Raw genomic sequence first — 15100 nt, forward strand, 5'->3', positions numbered from 1 at the left:
TTTTTTTTTTTTTTTTTTTTTTGTTTTTTGAGACAGGGTCTCACTATGTAGTTGAGACTGACCTGAAAATCACTATGTAGCCCAGGCTGATCTCGAACCCACAGCAATCCTCCTGTCTCAGCCTCCCGAGTGCTGGGATTACAGGCATGCGCCACCATGCCCGGCTCTGAGTGGCTTCATTCTGTTGATGTGCTGGCCTGTGAGTGTTATGTGCAAAATCCCCAGGCTGCAAATAACAAAGCAATTGCATTCTCTTTTCCTTTTTTTTTTGCAGTACTAGTGATGGAACCCAGGGCCTCACAATTCTAGGCAAGCATTCTTCCACTGAGCTACACTCCCAGCTTCTTAAAAATTTGAGATAAGGTCTTGCTTGGCTGCCCAGATTGGCCTCATACTTGCAATCCCGCCTTTGCCTCCCAAGTAGCTGGGATGACAGGCCTATGCCATCAGCATGGTACCTTGAGCAGCTTCTGTCCAGCACAGACTTATTTAAAAAGCTGCTCACATGACCATGGTTGAAGCAACTTCGTTGCAGTTACCATGTAGTAGAATTGCCCTGACCCTGCGGTTAGTGGGAAGCGTCCTTTGAGATATGTGGCATTGGCAGGAGGTTGTAGGGAGAGAAATCCCCTGCTAACCTAGATCTAAAATAAATGCTTTTAAAAATTTTTAGCAGCTGACCTACTTAGGTAGCATCTAAATATAGGCCAGAAAAAGTTATTTTGCAAAAGAAAAAAAAAAGTTTATCAGAAGATCATCACTCTCTCAGGCAACTCTCACGTGATTATTTTTTCCTCCCTCCATCAGGGTAAATGGCAGGGAAAGGAAGTGTGAGAAGGGTGGATCAGAGGTTTGTAGGCACTTAAAGATAAACTTAGCATCAGAATTAAGCATTTTGGTCTGAAATAGTAGAAGGAATTGTCCCCTTTCATGCCGTCTTCCTGGCAGTGCCTTGGTCCCCATCAGCCCTCATGGGACAGAGCTGCTTCCGAATAGGTACTGGCTTCAACCCCCCTGAGTTATTCTAAACCACACTGTAGCTGAAGAGCAGCTGTGACCCATCGTTTACAAAATTACAGGCAGTTCTGTTCTTCTAGAGATAAATAAAAGTATTTTCATGCTAGGTTAGCTTAGACTCGGTTTTCAGTGCCTCTTGTTTACTTAGTGATCAGCAACAGGCGTTTTCACACTGAGTCTCCTGGCTCCCTCCAACCACGCAGCATCTAGACTGGCTCAGAAGCGGTGGGGTCCAGCTCTCAAAGGCTTCACTGCTTTCTGTATTACACCTTCACTGCCTGATGCACCCCTCAGCCAGGGAGCTGATTGCATTTTCCAGTAGTGTTGAGCCTGGTTAACTCCTTCTTTCCCACAGAGTCCCTGGAGAAGTGGGAGCGGCTGACTGTGGCTGATGCCCTGGAGCCTGTGCAGTTTGAAGACGGAGAGAAAATCGTGGTTCAGGGGGAGCCTGGGGACGACTTCTACATCATCACAGAGGTGAGTCCCGGGCAGGTCTGCAGCGCCCAGGTTGCATTGTCCAGAATGAACGCTTGTTTGGTGGGTCCTCTCTGCTCCCCTCTTGCAGCACCTCCACCTCACCTGCTCGACTCCACGGGAATGTCCATGTAGGGGGTAGGGAATGGTGGCTTCTCGTGCCTACCACTGCACACACACACACACACACACACACACACACACACACACGTGCGCAGGGTAAGGAAATGGGGTGGAGCGAGGTGGGCAGAGTGTTCATGCCATGAGCTCAATTTCCTTGTTTTCCCTGGGGTGAGGGGTGTCTTCATGCACTTATGGTGCATCTCATCTGCGATGTTGTTTCCTACAACTGCATGGAAACTGACAGTTAAAGAAGTTGGCAGAGGACTTCTTCACCTGAATCCCAGTGTCCACACTGTGCCCCAACAGGGCCAAAGCCCTTGGGACCCATGGGGCCGTCTCTTATGACACCACCTTGAGCCTGTCTGGGATGGGTGCCAGCCGTTGCAGGGACAGGGAAGGAACCTGCTAACTGAGCTGCAGGAGTCACCCTCCCGCCGTCTTCACTTCCTTAGGGTGGGGGACTCATTTGACTGTAACATTTCTTTAAAAAGAAAAGAGGAAAGAATGAAACCGCAGGCAGAGGAAATTATGGCTCTGGTGGCATTGAGGGCAGTCTCTGGTTGCCCAGGTCTCTGCACCCAGCTGGGATCCCAGAGGCTGATGTAGGTGGCAGCCAGGCTGAAATGGCCCCAAGGGGCAAGAGAAGTGGGCTGCATGTGGGATTTCTCTGTGGCATATATCACAGGGTCCAGGTGGCAGTCCCAGGGCCTCTGTCTCATCCTGCCGTGGTTTAGGGGACCCTGGGATAAGCATGGCTGTGTTAACAGTGACCCTGCAGAAAGTTGTTTGCACTCCTTGGGCCCCATGGGACGAAGAGGCCCAGGTGATCTGCTCCCCACTGAAGAGCATGTGGAGGCTCCACTGACCCCTGCATGAGCTTTGGGTGGTGATAAGTGTGTTGGCTTCTTTGTTCACTGTCCTCTGGCCCGAGACTGCTTCTCACCTTCAAATCTGCCCAAGTCCCCTGTCCTCTGGGTCTCTGGCGCTTGATCATGAACATGGCCTGGGTGTGGCACTAATCTGGAAGTCTAGGGGGCTGAGGTCTTCCAGTCCAGAAATGAAGATGGAGCTTGGCTCGCAGGGACGAGGCTCCTCCAGCATCAATTCTCCCCCAAACTGGAAACATTGAAGATGGCCACAGTTCCCGGCTGTGTTGCCCATGGAAAAGTAAAATCAGGTCCCCTGCCCTGGATTTGGGATTGACTGATGGGATGGGATGGGAAGGGCGTCATCCAGGCTGGGTCCTGAGAAGCATGTTCCTCCCTCCACAGCCTTGTACAACCTGATTCTTGGGACCCAGCGGCCTTGCTCTGGGATGTTCCTCAACATGGTTTCATCCTCTGCAGCCCTGTAGACCAGTAGCCATGGCCAACCCAGAGTGCTCACCTGGGATATACAGTCCTAGCCACCACCTGAAGCAGCTGTGGCTGTGGGGTCAGGACAGATTGTGGCTCTGGGGCACTGACTTTGGTGGGGGTGGAGGGGGGGGCTGTTTCTCCTCAGTTTTTTGGGGGGGTGTACCGGGGATCGAACTCAGGTCTTTGTGCTTGCAAGGCAGGCAGCAGAACCACTGAGCTAAATCCCTGGCCCTCTCCTCAGTTTTAATCCCTGTCCTCGCCTGGATGACAGAAGCACCCTACCAGCCTCTCTGCACGGGGAGCAGGTGGGCAGGTGAAACTGCAGACATCTCATGCAGGTTTACATCCACTGGTAAGAAGCTGGTGCTCATTGGCCCAGAGGAGAATATGTATCAGCTTGCACAGTTTTTTTTAAAACTGTTTGAATTAGCTGCTGATACTAACATTAGGAGATTTCACTTAAAAACCTATCACGGATCTGCTTTTGTTTCCTTAGATTCTGATATTTGGCCACAGTGGCCTCGCCTCTCTCTGGCTACAACTGAGCTGCAGGAAGCTGTATAATTTCCTGTAGTCTCTGTCTACAATTGAGCCCCTGGAAGGTGCTCCTCAGCATGCCATGGTCCCTTCCTAGGTGTCTTGGCTGGCTAGTGGTCTCCATGGCTACCTGTGGACAGTCATTCATTCATTTATAATACTGAGAATTGACCCAGAGCTTTATGCACGGTGGGGCACGTGCTCTACCACTGAAAACTATAACCCCAGTCTTTTGAAAATTTTTATTTTGAGACAAGGCCTCCCTCAGTTGACCAGATTGGCTTGTCATTTGCAGTCCTCCTGCCTCAGCCAAGCATGTAGCTGAGATGACAGATGTAATTGCCATCACCATATCTGATTGGGCTTGAGAATGGGAACGAATCACTCTGGTACTGCGATACCTGCCTGTCATTTCTGTGGACCACAGCCCCTCCAGCCTAGAGCAAGGCCTAGCACTAGGGAAGCTGTCTGTGTGGGCTGGGACCAGCCCCTCAGAGGACTTGATGCTCTGGCTGCACAGAGAGGGGTCCAAACATGGCAACAGGTGATGAGGACTGTCCCTGCTTCTGGGGACAGCCGTATTGGTCATTGGGACACTGACCCCCAGATGGGGGACACTGGGCAAGGAGTGGTTTGGGGCTGGATCAGTGAGCAGCTGATCATCCTTGCCTCTGGATCAGACTGAGCCTGTGGGAGGCTTGTTTCCAAAGCCTTGTAAGAAGCATCTTATGTAGTTTCCTGGGAAACATGAGCTTCCCTCCTTTTCTGTGTTCGAGGGAGTGGGCTAAGTCACTGTGGGACCCAGGTTCCCAGGCATCAGGAATATCAGGGACTGAGATGAGACTTAAGGGATGTTTGTGGTTTCTCGTTGCTTTTGGCTGCAGGGCTGTCCAGGGCCACATCAGCCCTGCTCCCTTGTGGGGACATCCTCTTGACCTGCACAACTACCCTTTCTGACTTCCCCGAGCAACACAGAGAAGCCTCGTTGGCTCTTGCTGCTGAGTGGCAGCGTCCCCTCTGTCTGGCAGGCACCCCTCAAGCTGGCCTAGTTGTGACGTCTCCTGACGTGGGTTTGCTAAAGCGAGCTCTGTCAAGTCAAGAACATCCTTCCAAACAAGCCCTCATCCCCTTGTCTGCATGCCCTGCCACTTGTCTTCTGTTGTGACCTCACCTGTCCCCTCGGTTGCTTGCCAGGTGGACCTGAGAACAGGGCAGGGCTGGGCCATAGCAGCCTGTTGGTGCCTTGCTCTCATTTTGCTGGAAGGCCTGTTCCTTTCTCCAGTGGATTTCCACTGTGTGTGGGTAGATCTAGAAAACAGCCACTTCCAGCCCTTGGAAGTCAAGCTAAATAGAGCCAGCCTATTGGGGGCCATGAGGAAGGCAGAAGAGGCAGCAGGGCCCCCATTACATGATTTGGAGGGTCTCTGCAGGGGTGATCACCAGGAGGAGGGGGCTCCTGGTGTCCCAGCTCTGTGTTCACAGCAGCTGTCTGGGCTGTGGAGCTACAGCCCCTCACACCTGATCCCAAAGCTCTTGGGAAACATGCTGAGCAGACAGGAGCCGGACATTGCCGCCATGGCCAAGTGATGCTGGAGCTGCAGCCACCAATGCACAGGCGCTGGCTGCTGCTGCAGCCTGTGGCCCAAACTTGCTGCTCTTCTCTGCCAGGCCTCCCCTGTGGCCTGGAGCTGGGCTGCCCTTTTCTCCTGGATGGTGGGACTGTGAAGCCATCCCTGGCTGGTAGAATGCAGGCTTGGCTGGCCTCCTGGGAGGATGCACAGGCCTGGCAGGGAGACGCGGCTTGCATGTGCTGCATGCCAGGTCCTGGAGAGAGGCACGGGCTGCCCGGCTGTTCCATGACCTCATCGGGATTCAGGTCCGCAGACGGTACTCTCCAGGAAAGCTAAGTAGGATGGGGCTCACGGCTTCCAGCTGCACATTCCTCAATTGGGGCTGCACAAGCCCCCTGTTGGAGACCTCAGCACAGCCTGAGCGAGTTCTCTGTATAATCTCCAAATCTCAAGGCTGAGACTGACCAGCTCACTCTCTGCAAGTGGCCTGGGAGGTATTGCCATGGGAATGCAAGGTTGAATCTATCTCCTTGCTTAGCAAATTAATTTTATGAATGTCCACAATATTGAAGCAATGGCAAAACAACACTTGTTCCTGCCCAGCCCGTTTGTTCAGATCCCTTCTGGAGACCTGTGCTGTTTAGGGTCCTTCCTGCCTCAGCCTGGGCCACCCTGACTGGCTCATCTCTGTGCCTCTGGAACGTTGTGGCTTATTGTCACTGTCACTCATGCTCACTGTCCTTGCTGCCCCCCACCCCGCTCCATTGTTGTTTCCGCCATTGCCCTCCCTGGAGGCTGCTGATGGAGGTCTTGTGGCCACAGGAGCCTCAGGGTTCCTGCTAAAAATCCTCCATCATTAACTGTACGGGGACAGTGAGATGGCTGCAAGGATGGGGGGCAGGAGGGAGAGGCAGGTGTGGGACAGATTGGGAAGGGAGTTGTGCTCAACGGGCAGCTGGGAGGCTTGGGGGCCTCAGGAAGAGACTGGACATGGGACGAGGTGGAAGCTCTCTGGGGAGCGTGGCCATGGGATCTGGGGTTGGTGGAGATCTCACCAGATCAGTCTTATTCTGGGTGGTTTGGCAACCTCGGTTGGCTGCCTTGCCAGGGAATCACACTGTGTCCTGCATGAATAATGGACAGGAAAAGGGGCCAGGGAAGTTGAGTCAGCAGAGAGGTGGGCGGGGGCCAAGGAAGCAGCAGGGCTTGGGTTCTACTGACAGATGGGTTGTGTGTGTGAAACACACAGCTACCAACTGGGAAAATGTAGGTGAGCAAGAGGATTGGGGTATTAAAACAGGAAGTTTTCCAGGTGGAGAAGATGGACATAGGAAGGGCCTTGTATGAATGGCAGCACCTGCAGAAGCTGGAGGTGCCAGGTATGGCAGAGGCAGGGTTCCTGTCCTCTTGGAAAGGAGTCTGAAAGTTGGTGTGGTGGTACAACCTGAAATCCTAACACTCTGGGAGGCTGAGGCAAGAGGATCCCAAATTCAAGTCCCACCTGAGGAACTTAGATGAAAAATAAAAAGAGTTAGGGATGTAGCTCAGTGCAAAGACCTTGAGTTCCATCCTTAGTACTGGGGAAGAAAAGTTATATAAGTAAAATGCCACTGTGGCCAAAGACAGAGGAGGGTGAGACCCTTCCGGGGACAAGTCATGGTCCCGTGACTGTGCCTTTGCCCTCATACTGTCCTTTTGGTTCTTTGTTAATACAAGAGGCATTTTTAAAAGCGTGGCACTGCCGCCCCCAAACGAGTATGAGAAGCCTCGTCATTCTCATCCCCCTTACCCTGCAGAGATCCTGGCGGCCCCACACCAGCTGAGCTCCCATTTCAGACCTTGGGTCCTGTTTCCCACCCGTCCCCACTCCGCCGTGCAGGCATCTGCGCCGAGACAGATGTGGAATGTGTCTGCTGGATTCCAAGGGCCTGGATTACCCTGGCTGAGACTCCTGGCACCACAGGGAGAAGAGTTAAGAACCGTGCAGACCGTTGCCATGAACACAGATGTTTTGGCTAGGAAAATCCTAACAGATGCGCCGTTCTCGATAAGTCCGTCTGCTGAGCTCCGACCACTGTACCCACAGCTATGCACCCAAGGCTGGGGCTGGCCGAAGGCGCCCTGGTCATGGGGCAGTGGGCTGTGGGCTTTGTGCTGGCCGGAGATGCCAGCGAGCAGTCCAAGCCCCTCATCCTGAGCCTGCAAAGGCAGGCATCCTGCTGGCTTCTTGATTCACAGACTGTCACTGGTCCATAGCCATGATGCTCTGACTCTTCTGCCCTCCCAGAGTGGAGCATAGACCCTGGCCCCTCTTTCTGTGTATGACCTGGTCCTAGATCAGATGGCAGGGAAAGAACTAGACATAGAAAGGTATAGGGAGCAGGGTTGGTTGTGGCTGGCAATGGCCCCAAGGGCTCTTGCGATACTTTTCCTCTTTCCCTGACCCTGAGCACTGGCTCCACCGACCCTGCACCCGCAGAGCTTCCGCAGCCACTGTGTCTCTTACCTGGTGGATGGCACCCGCCCCAGGGAGCCCCAAAGCAAAAGCGCCCTCTGCGGGAGGACCTGTCCCACGCAGGGCCTGGACTCCCTTGCAGGGGATTCACAGGGCTGTGTTGGCACCTGTCCTTTCCTCTGAGCCCTGGCGCCAGAGCCCCTGCTAATGTCTTGTTTCCCACGGAAGCTGCTGGGCCATGCCTGTGCCAGGGCCCCAACCTCACGGACAATCCATTAAACGTTGGCTTGAAGCTGACCTCCATGTGTACCAGCCAAGCGTGTCTTCTCGTCGTTGCAAGGACAGTTTGCAGCTGAGGTGTGTGACGTGCCCGTGTTGTCTCAGGTGGCCAGGTCCAGGGGGCTGAACAGGGCACCTTTATGACCAGAGACCTAGGCTCCTCATATGAGCCAGTGAGAAGCCACTGTGTTCACCGAGGGAGCTCTCAGAAACATGATTTACATGGATGGGGCTGGGCTTGAAATCACGTTCTGTGTGGCCAATAGTTTTATGTATGGTGATTGCATTTTTAAAAGCTTCAGAAAATACCTGGGTGTGGTGGCAGGCACCAGTGATCTCAGCACTCTAGGAGGCTGAGGCAGGAGGACTGCAAGTTCAAGCCCAGCCTGGGCAACTTAATGACTTAATGAGACCCTATTTTAGAATAAAACATTAGAAAAAGGGCTAGGGATGCAGTTCAGTGTGAAGGCCCTGGGTTCCATCTTTAGTACCAAAAAAAGGAGGGAAAGAAGGAAGGAGGGGAGGGAGGAAGGAAAGAAAGAAGGGAAAAGAGTGGAAACCACAGAGCTTCCCAGCAATGTCCTGTAGGCCTGGGTGGGTTTAGTGCTCTGCGTGTGTGTGTGTGTGTGTGTGTGTGTGTGTGTGTGTGTGTGCATGTGAGTGTGTGCCTACAAATGCACTCCCACATTAGATTTTTGCTCTGGCTTAAATACAGAAACATACAGAGGTGAAACGTGACAGTGTTAGGTTGAATCTGAGTTTTCCAGGCTTTGAGGAGTTTGTTAGAGGTGAGAATTAGCTGTGAGAACCATGACCCTGGGCACAAGGCTCTGATGGCCACCCACCTCCCTGTCTCCTCTCATGGTCACTGCCCCATGAGGCTGGCCCTTGGGTCTCAGGCCCTGTCCTGGCCTCTGGATGAAGCCGAGGCCCTTGGAGAGCCAGGCTTGTGCTCAGCATGTGCCTGTGGCGCAGAGTTGGGGGCACCGGACTCCAGGTCCTCGTGTGTTGTCAGCCCTTTCCAGCACCAGCCCTGTCACGTTTGTGCCTTTTCTCTGCTCTCAGGTAGAGTGAAACCTGTGTCCAGGTATGGTCGTGACACAGAGTTTCTTTTAACAAACACTTCTTGAAAACGGCACATAGTTTTCCTGATCATGGGCTTCATGTGGGTGGATTCAGCCTGTGTGTCTGGCTGGCTGCTCCTATAGTCCTGAGATCTTGCTGCCTGCTATGTGATGGTCCTTTGGGAATGGCTCCAAGTCCCCTGCTTTCTCAGTGGCCTCGATTGTCTCAGGTGCTGCTGGGCTTGGGCTGGGCTGAGCCCCAGGCCACAGCCCAACACTAAACGTACCCTGCCACTGCCCTCTCCCCTCCAGAATGCTAGTCCCCTACCCACTCCTGCCCCAGCCTGTCTGCAACTCCCCTTGCTAGCTCAGGCTGGGAGGCTCCCTTGTCCCCTGTGGTTCTTCTTGTCCTCCCAGTCGCTTGGTCAGTGGCCCAGCCTTGATGGAAGCTCCCTAACTTCCTCTGCACTCTTGGTGTCCTTGCCTGTGGCTTGGTGGTCTTCTTCCTTGCTGTTGCTGACTCCAAGAGGACAGGAACGCATCTGCCGTGTTCCCAATTCAAGAGCCACGACTGGCATGTGGCTGCTGCTCAGCAGGTCTTTTGGAGCAAGTGGAAGGGATAGGCATTGAAGGCCAGCATCTGGAAATGGGCTGAGGCCAGGCAGCTATCATGCCCGTGGCAATGTCTCTTCTGGAGCAGTGGCCCCCAAGGCAGGGATCCAGCTCCCTACCAGCTCTGGTCTGACCACTCAATCAGAGGCCCTTGGAGCCCAAGCATCTAAGGTGATGGCTAGGTCCACAGGTGTCATGGGAAGGAATTGCAGGAGAACCATCCATTCATGGGTGGGTTCTACCATGATCATGTGGGTTCCTTTCTTATGAAAGTTGTGTTTAGTTTTTAATGTTGGAGAAAAGTTTTTTAAAAAATCAAAATAGTTGTAAGGAAATAGGGTTGTATGTAACCCCACACCTGTCGTGGACAGCCAGGGGTGACAGTGTTTAATGCACATGGTGGATGTCCTGTCTTAGACCAGCTCCACTGGCTTCAGTTGCCATTATAGGCCAATTTCTGCCAGCCACACTGTCAACTGCGGGAGGGGCAGGGCTTCAGGGACGGCTAGCTGTGCTCTTTACAGTTTCTTTGGCCAAATACTTAGTATGTGGACACTTTATTCCCATCTGTGCACCTTGCTTGGGAGGTTCTGTGACTGTCCCAGGCTCACAAACCAGATGGGGTGGTGGAGGGTACAGGTGGATACAGAGGTCACTCTGGAGGCCAGGGGGCTGGCTGTGTGGCTGCTGTCATGTGAAGCTGAGGGTTTGCATGGACCAGGGCAACTCCTGTGTTCTTCAGTGACCTGGCCTCTCCTGCCCCAGGCAGCTGCCACATCTCCCAGCTCCAGGAGCTTAAGGTGCAGCCCTGTTGGAGAGGGCCAGAGGAGGGTGGGAGGGTCAGCTTCTGCCTGCTGGGGACCTGAGTGTGGCCCCATAGCCTCACAGCCCTCTGCAGCAGCCCTTCCAGCAGGGAGGACCCGAGCTAGCTGGAATGTGCCCCTTGCCTTGCCACGTGGCCACCCAGGACATTTCAGCAATGACTCAGCAAGACACAAACTCTAAGGGAGGGAAGACCCCTCCTTGGAGACCAGTGTGTATTGTTGGCAACCTTCCAGCCCAGCATGGTCGTGCAGTAGGGGTCGGCACCACTCCACAGGGTAGATGACTATCCAGAGCACATCCTCGTGACAAGCTAGCTGGGGGCCCCACAAAAGCCACAGGGTGCTGGAGCAGACCCTACCAGGAGCCCTATGTTCCTGCAGCTGAGTGATGGGAGAGGAGGCCGGCGCTTGCTGGGCAGTGCAGGAATGAGGACAACGCTGGGTGAACAGTATGTCCTGCAGAAGGGCTCTGGGATGGATTGCAGTTGATGGCCTGGTGCTGAGCTTGCAGCCTTGCCTCAAGCCCACGGCAGTCGTGATCAGTGGCAGGACAGTGAACACATAGGTTAACAGTCAGCGCAGCCAGCTCGGTGGTGTTGTGCCCAACCCCACTCTTGCCTCTTCCTGTCACTCAGAACCCCTACCCTCAGCTTCCTCCCCAGAAGGGTGAGAGGTAAGTTGTCACTTTGATTCCATCTCCTCTCTTGGCAGTTCTGGGACTAAAAGGTCTACTCTGGAGAGGACATTTCTGGAAGCTCCCAGAAGGCATTTGTATTGAAGAGAAAGAAGTGGGCTTTTTTTTCCTGCTGATGGTGTGTGTGTGTATAGGGGGCATGTGGTGACTCCTGGAACTCTGGCAGCCTCTCTGCTACCATGAGGCACCTGATTAAGGGCTGAGCACCCTGCTGAGGTCCCACTGAAGGAGGGCGAAGTCCTGGGCTGTGGCATTAGCCAGCCCTGAAGCCTTCTAGCCTGTCTTCCCTTGTCCTCATTAACCTTTAACAGTCTCAAGTTAGGCATTCTATGCCTGGGGTTAGATGCATATGACCATTGTTTCTAGCTATTGTTTTACAAAGTGATTCTATAAACTAGAAGTTTCTGGTCCCTGGCAAAAAATTCCAATTGTAACTCAGAAAATTGTTAAAAATGGCGTGAAAGATGCAGACCCGCATTTGAAAGAGGAAGGATGAATGTGGAAGACACTTGGGTCAGGGCCATGGGGTCTTAAGACCTCACAGCCTGATCTGCCCTTGGCCCAAATAATCTCTCCACGGTTTAAGTTGTCAGTTCTTGGAGCAGCAGGAAGCCCAAGTCCAGGCCACCTTCCAGAGTCCCCACCTGGGAGAAGTAGGCCAAGGTTACCCCCGCACTGCCAGGAGCCCACCCTGTGCCTGGCACCTGGCCAGCCAGGGCCAGAGCAGCCGGGGCAGGCAGAGCCGTGCAAGGGGCTGGGGTGAGGGTGCACTCCCCACCTCCCTGCCTTCACCGTGGGCACTCCAGGGGTCAGTCTGATGTTTCCATATCACCCTCCACCCCATGGGCTAAATTTGTAAACACATAGAGGCCCAGAGCCCAGTGGGAGTCCAGCTTTTTGGGGCTGCCAATGGATGCTGACGGATTCTGGGCACGGTGGGCACCCTGACCCGTCTCCCAGACCGTGGAGGGGTGGGAGTTACTCATTAATTGACACAGCCAGCCAGCTAGGTGGGGTGAGCTGGGGTGAGCCAAGCCCACTTTGAAATGAGGTGCTGTTTACACCAACTCACTCAGAGCCCCAGCCGCTGGGCCGTCCAGGTGAGGAGAGGTGGCCCTGCAAGCGGTATGAGCCTCAGTCTCCCCAGCTGTGGAACTTGACAAAGGTTAGGTCACAGTGTGTGAGAGGCTCACAGAAGGATCTGATCAGCCCGCACTGGGCTGGCTACACTGCTGGCTGAGCTTAGTGTTAAAAACCACTGTTCCCATGGGGCAGCGTAGAAAGCTCATGGTTTCTTTTTGATGGTCCTGGGGCCTTCACTTTGAGCTGTATCCTCAGCCATTTTTTATTTTGAGACAGCCTAAGTTGCTAAATTGCCCAGACTGGACTCAAACTTGTAGTCCTCCAGCCCTAGCTTCCTGGGGCGCTGGTATAGGCGTGAGTCACCATGCTGGCTAGAAGCCCCTTGTACCCTTCCCCAGAGCGCTATGGGCCGCAGGGGAGGAACCTCTCTGGACACAATGGGCTTTCCAAAGTGATCAGCAGCCAGGTGGGTCTGGGGCCAGGGCTCAGGCCAGATTCCAGGACAGGCCTTGCTCCCAGCCCAGCCAAGGGGCACATGGAGTCTGGGAGACTTGGCTGCCCGGCCGTCCTGGCCGCCCTCACTGAGCCTGTGTTGTGTGCTGCGTCCCACAGGGCCTGTGGCATTCTGCCCACAGCCTCTGCGTTAATCATTGAGCTGGCGATGTCTGCAGACCCCGCTCCCCTACTCTGGGTTGAGGAGGGGCCACCTTGCTGGCAGGTGTGTGACCCTGAGACCATGTCCTCCCTGCCCGCAGCTCCCCGTCCTTGAGCTTCCATCCAAGGTCAGCTTCAAGCAGCCAGGACCAAGCACTGATCCTAGGGATCATCCTGGGGCTTCCCAGCCACCTCAGGATGGCCAGGGCAAGCACACAGGGTGCTTTAGGACTCCTGGAGGGGGGAGGGCTGTCATGTGTCTCCATGGAAACAGGATTCAGCCTGGTCTCTGGGCAGGCGCTCAGGCCTTGTGGTGCTCAGATCCACGGCCAGTGTCCAAGAGGAATGAAGTGTTGGAGTCACACAGGAGAAAGGAGCCAGGCAGGGGTGACCCCCCACAAGTGACCTCAGCATGAGCCCCCCACAGGTGACACCCACTCCCCTTCTTCCCAGGGCACTGCCTCGGTCCTCCAGCGCCGATCCCCCAATGAGGAGTACGTGGAGGTGGGCCGACTCGGGCCATCTGACTACTTTGGTGAGTTGAGGTCCCTCTCTCTCTCTTTCGGGTCCTGAATGGGCACTGCACAGGGGTCCCTGAGGCCTTTGGGTGAGGCCCGGGGGATTGGGCTGAACTGCAAAGTGGCTGTGACTGGAGGCCCCGGCCCATGTCACCTTATATGGAGGTCCAGGTCCTGGGATCCCAGGATCAACTGGCCCCATCTGTAGCTGCTGAGAGGGCATGACCTTGGGTGGACAGGCTCAGGGGAGGGAGGGATGCAGGGGTCACCCATTGCCAGCATGCCTGAAGTGTGGGGGGAGTCCTGATCACCCCTGGGCTGCCTACCATGTACCTGTTGCTCCTGTAGCTGCAGGACAATACCTAGCTGAATTTGAGTTTCAGATAACCATGAATGTTTTGATAGTTTATATAAATATGTATCAAATATTTGACTGGACATACTTAACAGAAAAAAATTTTGTGTACAATATTTGAAATTCAAATTTGCCTGGTGGTATTGGCCCTGAGGAAAGTGGTTTCTAAGAGCCCCAAATCACGCGGAGCCCCTGACTGTGCTTTCTTTGTCCCCAGGGGAGATCGCGTTGCTGCTGAACCGGCCTCGGGCGGCCACTGTGGTGGCCCGGGGACCCCTCAAGTGTGTCAAGCTGGACCGGCCACGCTTTGAGCGTGTGCTGGGGCCCTGCTCTGAGATACTCAAGAGAAACATTCAGCGCTATAACAGCTTCATCTCCCTCACTGTCTGAGCTGCTGTTGCTCACCACATGTCCGGGCTGGGAACCTCATGAGGTGGTTGGTGGGGTTGGCGACCCAGCATGGCCTCCCTTCCCTTTGGACTCTTTGTGGAATAAGTAATCAGTTTGTGCATTTCAAAAACAAAGGGCAAGAAAACAAGATCTCCCAAGACCAAGGAGGCGATAGGCCAGCTTCCCTCCCCTGTTCCCCTCCTGCCACCCCAGCCCCTTCAAGTCTCTGGGGGACATATGGGGTCAGGTTCTCCAGGCCTAGGCCCACTGTGAGACAAATCTCACCAGATGGGGTGTGCCCAAAGGGACACTCAGGCTGGAGGCAGAGATGGAAGTGAGAAAAGAGAGCCTAGGCCTTCCCCTGCCCCTCCTCCCACAGGGCCCTCAGGGGACACTGGTTGGATCCCTGGCTCCTGACATGGTGACCTGGGATGGGGCCCATGTGAGCCTGGAAGGTTTGAGGAGTTGTCCCTGGCTGAGATTGGAAGAGCCCACCCCTGGGTGAGCTTCACACTACCTGGTACTTGGGGCAGTTGGCAGAGCCCGAGTCCCCTCACTGGAATGGGCAGGGAGCCATTAAGTTTGGGACTTTCCAAAGTCCAGTGAGCACTGCACTGGGGCCCCTTCTTGTGGGGTCAGGGGAGCCAGACAGTGTCTGGCTGCTTCTCTGCCAAGTGGCCTCTTGGGGACCTTGAGGGAGAGCTGGGCTTTCTGAGCATTCTGGAAAAGCTGTAGGAATCAAGGTTCCTGTTGAGTCCCCACAGATATGCCTGTATGAATCTGAGCCCTGGCCCAGGAAGACCATGTGTTCCTTACCTGGCCTCCATTCCCTGGATGTGAGGGAAGCCTGTCCTGGCCCCACCCCAAACCATCCATAGACCTGTCCCCTAGATGTGTCTCATCTGGCGATGGCACAGAGCCTGAGAGCCCAAGAGCCATCCCATCTTGTCCCTGCTGTGACCAAGGAGGCCACCCTGCTGGTGACCAGCCCCTGCCCTTGCCCATCCCGCTTGTGCCCATGGACTCTGTGGCTGCACACTGCCCCTGGCCGCTCCTGGTGTGCATGAGCTAATAAATGTGCAGTGAAGAACA

General features: G+C 54.5%; 1 protein-coding gene across 1 annotated transcript in view; it reads left to right on the forward strand.

Annotated features, from left to right (window-relative positions):
* Prkar1b (protein kinase cAMP-dependent type I regulatory subunit beta) overlaps positions 1-15100 on the forward strand; it is a 94687-nt gene extending 79587 nt beyond the window's left edge. Inside the window, exons 8-10 of the mRNA XM_010635449.3 lie at positions 1373-1494; positions 13199-13280; positions 13836-15100. Of these exons, the coding sequence (XP_010633751.1) occupies positions 1373-1494; positions 13199-13280; positions 13836-14008 (377 nt within the window). The 3' untranslated portion in view covers positions 14009-15100. The remainder of the gene's footprint in view (positions 1-1372; positions 1495-13198; positions 13281-13835) is intronic.

Source organism: Fukomys damarensis, unplaced genomic scaffold (assembly GCF_012274545.1).
Source record: "Fukomys damarensis isolate Sample0158 unplaced genomic scaffold, DMR_v1.0_HiC HiC_scaffold_17, whole genome shotgun sequence".
NCBI lineage: Eukaryota > Metazoa > Chordata > Mammalia > Rodentia > Bathyergidae > Fukomys > Fukomys damarensis.